The sequence below is a fragment of the Hypanus sabinus genome, chromosome 6 (genome assembly GCF_030144855.1).
Source record: "Hypanus sabinus isolate sHypSab1 chromosome 6, sHypSab1.hap1, whole genome shotgun sequence".
Taxonomy (NCBI): Eukaryota; Metazoa; Chordata; class Chondrichthyes; order Myliobatiformes; family Dasyatidae; genus Hypanus; species Hypanus sabinus.
In genome coordinates, this window is record NC_082711.1 from 17,957,956 (window position 1) to 17,963,955 (window position 6,000).

General features: G+C 47.7%; 1 protein-coding gene across 1 annotated transcript in view; it reads right to left on the minus strand.

Annotated features, from left to right (window-relative positions):
* LOC132395339 (activin receptor type-2B-like) overlaps positions 1-4,300 on the minus strand; it is a 145,481-nt gene extending 141,181 nt beyond the window's left edge. Inside the window, exon 1 of the mRNA XM_059971795.1 lies at positions 3,477-4,300. Within this exon, the coding sequence (XP_059827778.1) occupies positions 3,477-3,525 (49 nt within the window). The 5' untranslated portion in view covers positions 3,526-4,300. The remainder of the gene's footprint in view (positions 1-3,476) is intronic.
* Positions 4,301-6,000: the final 1,700 nt, after the last annotated feature.

Genomic DNA, 6,000 nt, shown 5'->3' on the forward strand with positions numbered 1-6,000 from the left:
CCTGCCCGGTTCCTCCAGCATTTTGTCTGTGTCCTCTGGATGTGTCCAGCGTCTGCAGATTTTCTCTTGTCTGTGGTTTGGCGACAAGTACGGATAACTGCGAATCTCTCAGAGGTTTAAGATACTCAAGCTGCCCTCCAGCCAGGAGGTTAAAAAAAAACTCCTTTCAGAAACAATGACCAAAAAAAATCCACCCAGGATTTAAAAAATAAAACTTCAACAACAAACTGGCGGTTCTTTGCTTCTTACTCGTATCTTGTTATCGAGAATCCTCAGCACCCAGGCCATGCTACCACCAGGTTCAGGAACAGTTATTACCCTCCTGACTCCTGAACCAGCACTCACTGTCGACTGAGCAAAACCTACGGACTCACTAATGTTCCCAGTATCGTTTTTGTTCATAGTTACACACAGCCCGTCTCCTTCAGCACATCAATTGTGAATCTTTGTGTGGAGCTCCCCCCCCCCCCCCATTGATCCTGTGGTTTTTACTTGTAAAAACCGCAAGAAAATGAGTTTCAAGGTGGCGTACTTTGACAATAAACTTGCTTCCAAATTTGTAAGACATTAAGGATGGGGTGGTTTTGGAAAATCCGAGAGACCGCCAGTTGACAGACTGCGCCGGTCCGAGAAACGACTTTCTTGCGGCTGCCCGGGGCTCCCAGCGGGGGTCGCGGAGAAAGTGACCTGGGGCGATTTTTAATGGAGGAAGCGCCGGCAGAAAGTTTATCCCTTCAAGCGGGGAAAGAAAAGGAGAGTGCAAAGCGAATTTGCAATTTAAACGTTAAACATTCCAAAATTTAAAAAAATATATATAAAAGTCGGGTTATTTTAGTCCCCCTCCCCCCAAAAAAATGCCATTGCAGCCCATGGATAGCGGGGAGAGGCCGCGAAGACCGCAAGTGCTACAAATGTGTGGCTGACACAATCCCACGCAAACACAGGGCGGGGAAATGATCTCATTACCAGTGCCCGCTGCCCACTATCACACATGCAGTGTAAACACGTTCCAGCAAACTTTAGAAATCCCCAACAATTCACCGCTAGCCGTCCCACAAGATGCCCCTACCCAACACCTTGGGGGGGGGGGTGCGCTACGTTAGTCAAGTACGGAGAGTTTTTTAAAAAAAAATATGGGACGAAGGAAAGAGGACCAAAGGCAGCGGGTTCATGAAAAGAAAACGAGAATTCTTTATATAACATGCGCTCATGTTTTATTCATCCGCATTGTTCCCTGTTTTGGTTTAGCTGCCGGCTCCATCACTTCCAGTTAGACCACAAAGCGGCAGCTTTGCCCCTCTCTCACGCCAACAGGTCTGCGCTTCCTCGGCTCCACACTGGAGCCTTATCTTTAACCAACTTCCTCCCCGAAACGCATCGCATTCAAACCCCCCTTGCGAGGAAACGTGCCGGTTTACAAAGCGAGCCACCGCACTGAAACAGACAATGGGATCTCTTTCAAACGTTGGAGGCGATACATTGACAAGGGAGGGGTGGAATTAAACCAGAATTGTGTCTCAACCCGGGAAACAGACCCCCAGGAGCTGTTTGCTGTTTGGATAAAATCCGACGAGTTCATCGGGGGGGCTTTTCCTCGCTGGCCGGGCCTATGTGATAAACTCTTCCCCTCTTAGGACAAGGGAGGGGCTTGCTGGCCGAGTCCCCATTTTACCGAGAACGCGAGTAAAGGTTTACATTAGACAACCGCGGCGATGCGGCCACATTTCATAAACTCAGCAGCCCGGTGAAACAATACCAACAGTCCAAGGGGCGGGGGGTTGGGGGGGGAGAGAATATATATTTCAGCATAAAACCAGCAATAAGACCGATCCAGCATAAACCTCGGCCGCAACCACACAAAAGCCTCTCAATTTTCTGAGAATTCCGCATAACTGAAATAAAAACAACTCCGCCTGCCTGAGAGCGAATATTATGGGAAAGAGAAGGCGCGGGATTTACACCTGTGTATTAATATAAACAGCGCCTTACCCATAGCTCGTCGGTCTAAGTCAAAACCCAACCAGCGGCAGCGAAAGCTGACCACAAACTTCCGCACACCAAAGAATGAATCAAATTCTCTCACTCCCAGCTCAGAACTGTTACAACTCTGTATCACCACGTGCCTTGCCTTCAAACAAAAATGCAGCTCTACCCCCTCCTGCAACCCTTCCCCCTCCCCTCCCCTCCCCTCGCCACCGCTCTTGTTAGGATCAATGGTTGACACGCATCCGAATGACCCCTCTCCCCACCAAGAACACGATGTGCCCTTTTGTTTTTAAATACATCTCCTGCAATTGTTGCCCGTATTTTAGTAACAAGAACCGGTACAAATGTATATAGCAAAACATGGGGAAATTAACATCGAAAGGGGGGGAGGGCAAAACTACTTGTTTCTTATTTAATATCACGCCTGCGTTCATCTGCTAGAGAGCGGGAGAGACCAGGTTGTTGCTTGCTAGGGGATCGTCCATGCGAGTATGGTTAAAAATATTTTTAAATGTTTCCAGGATCTGCACGATTCTGGTTTCCAAAATCACAATCCGAGCACTTTAGACGTGTTGGCATCTACGGGTTTCTCCCACCCGCCAACCCAAATGCTACAACGTTTCACTCCGTGCAGTGGCGTAAATAAAGCCACATCCAAAACGGTACAATGCATCTTGTTTACGTTTGGCCGACAGAGAGAGAAGTTAGGTGGTTTGTTATATTCGAGGCAGAGGAGCCCAGATTTTCCCCCTCCCCCATCGATACATCAAAAACAAGGAGGGAAGGGGACAATAAAAGCAGCATTTGAGGCCGAGTCTGCCATTAGTTCACACACCGTCTCCCTTGTAAAGGGAAAATGTGGTTTTATGTCTATATTGGCACAACTTGTTTACATTAGACGGGCCGAGTTTAAAAGGAACTCCAGATGCCCCATTATAGTGAATTTCCTTCAATTTGCAATTACCTCTATACTGAGGTAGAAGGATTTTGCAACTGCCCCCATCATTTATCCGATACACTTTTAAAAAGGTAAACGGAAAAAAACATCAACATTCTTTCCTTTAAAAAAAAGATGAAACAACACTACTTTGCAAAATGCCGCAGAGTTTCTCATTTAGAGGGCGAAACCCTTACTCACTCAAAACATGCTTTGTCGGAAATAAAACTTGGAACCGGCGGGTGCCCCGCGTACAGATCAGGCCACAATAAAGCGACCAGCAGCAAAAAAAAATAAGGAAAAGCCACGACGACTCCCCAAGATTACACACACACACACACGTTTGGTACCACCACACACCAAAAGCGGCCAGCACCCGCAACCACACAAGCCGCGGGCATCTACGTAACCAGTTAGAAACATTTAGAAACTCACTCGCCGGCCCCTTCACACAAAGGGGCTTCAAAAAAAACCAAAACTCAATCAGAACATTAATCCCCAGCAGCCCACACAAAAAAAGAAAACAGGAGGTCTTACAACCACCAACCCTTACCTGCACAGAAAGTTGCCCAAAGTGCAAAAGTCAGCCAGCAAGCAATCATATTTAAATGCACCAAAAATGATTGTTAAAATGGTCGGGGAGGGAAAGAGGGGAGGTGGGGTGGTAATATCCAGATCAGGTCCACGACATTTAATGCACGCTGTCTCCTTCTCTCCCTTTTCCAAATAGATTTTTTTTCTTTTTAAAAAGAAAGTCAATGAGGGGGTGTTGCAAAAATAAAAGAATAAAAATGTCCCCTTTAAGTCCTCAGCAGCCGAAAGTGAAGCCGCAGTGTGTGGTTCGGCTCTGGGTTGTTTCCCTGCCGCTCGGTGCGCCCCTCTCCCGGCCGGTGCCTCCTGCAGCGGGAGCCGGCAGCTCACTCGCTCTCGGCGGCGGACAGCGCGGAGCCGCTCGGCGTCTGGCGGAGCGGCGGCGGCGGCGGCCACGACCGGGGTGCAGGCATCGCTCGCCTCTTCTCCCTTCCTCCTGCTCCCTCTCGAGGGCTGCGCGCTGCGCGGCTGCCTGGTTTTGTTTTAAAACGAGCACACGGCGCCGAGGCGGAAAAAAAAAACTGAACCCGGTCCAAAATGGCTTCTAAAAGAGCCTGTCCAGCGGAGGGTAGGGAAACCCGGATGTTTGCGAGAGAGAGAATAACAGCAGCCGTGTCCTCATTCGAGATCCCGAGCCCTCCAACAACCGGCCAAGGGCTCGTCCCTGTTGTTCACACACTGCTCCTGCAATAAGTGCGAGGGAGAATTGTCGAAGGCATAACTGGAGTATTGTGAGTGTGTGTGTGTGTTTTTACATTGCAGAGTGATCCCTCAATGCACTCGTGTGTGTGTGTGTGTGTGTGTGAAACAGGACTGGAATAACAGCGGCGCTTGTGTGTGTGTGCTCTCATTGCACACCCACAGCTCCTTCAGTTCATGCAAGTGTACCAAACTGGGAGAGGAGGGGGTGACGGTAGCAAAATGTGTCCCGGTGCAAAGAGAGAAAGAGGGATCCCGCAATGAATTTATGTGTATGAACCTGGTGGGTGAAAGTAGCATCGGCGCCGTGGGTCCCCACTTCACAACGAGAGACCCTTCCTTATATGTAAAACTATAGGACTAACAGTAGCAAGTGACAACAGGAGGCCAAGTTATTGGGTATATTTCGGGGGGTGGGGTGAGTTGATAGGTTCTTGATCAGTCAGGGCGTCAACGGTTACCAGGGGAACGGAGCTGAGAGGGAAAATAACTACCACGATAGAAGGGTGTAGTAGACCCAATGGACCGAATGGCCTAGTTCTGCTCCTCTGTCTAAGCTGTGTGTTCCATTATCAGAACTAGGTTTATTATCACAGACTTACACAACATGAAATTTCAAACACCAGAGATTCTGCCGATGAAGGTCTCGACCTGAAACGCTCTCCGTGGATTCTGCCTGACCTGCCGAGTTCCTCCAGCATTGTATGTGTGTGTGTGTCGATGTGAAATTTTTTGTTTTGCAGCAGCAGTACACAGTGCAAAGACATACAATTAATATAATTTACGAAATAAATATGTAGTGCAGAAATATAATGACAAGGTAAATGTTCAGAAATCTGATGGCGGAGGGGACAAAGCTGTTCCTAAAACATTGTGTACCTTTCTTCACGCTGCTGTTCATGATAGTAATGGGAAGAGGGATTGTCTTGAAAGGTAAGGCCCTTCACCGCCTCAAACTCTGGAGAATGTTGGCCCAGTCTGCTTAATTTTCTCGCAAGCTAAAACCCACCTTATCCAGTGCCAGGAACAGAACTGGTGAGCCTTCACTAAACTCCTTCCACTGCAAGACCTGAACAGCATATCCTTGGTGTGTCCCCCACTAACTTTAAATAAGCCAGCGCAACTCTTGACTTAATTAAAAAGCAATTAGAAAGGCAACATAAAAGTTGCTTTTTAATTCGCTTGTTCTACCTGCATATTAACTTCCAGTGATTCATTCACAAAGACAACTGCGTCATTCTAAATATCAACTCCTTTCAATTTCTCATTGTCTGATAGTGAGCAATGCACATATTAAATGGCGGAGAACTCAGCAGGTCAAGCAGCGACCATGGAAAGGATAAAACGTGAACACAAGAGATTTTGCAGATGCTGGAAATCTGAGCAACACACACAAAGTGCTGGAGGAACTCAGCAGGTCAGGCAGCCTCCATGGCCATATTGAGGAATATATTGCTACATATGAGGAATAAACAGTCGACATTTCAAGCTGAAACCCTTCGTCCTATCATCTCCCTGAACTCTAACATGGCTGTGCTCGGAGTAAGCACACTATCACCTTCAGCCTTTATCTGAACGATACTGTTCAATCTGCAGAGAACTCCCCACCCATTCTGTGTATGTACTGAACCAGTTGGCCCCAATATGGCCACAGCAGGTCTGAGTTACCACAATGCATTTAACAGTTAGAAGGTTGTTCTCAAAGTTCAGCCAGCTTTATCCTTTATTTCTTTAGCGCTAGGCCTGTCCTTTAAGCTTCCAGCCTGTGGGATGCATGGGGAGAGGAT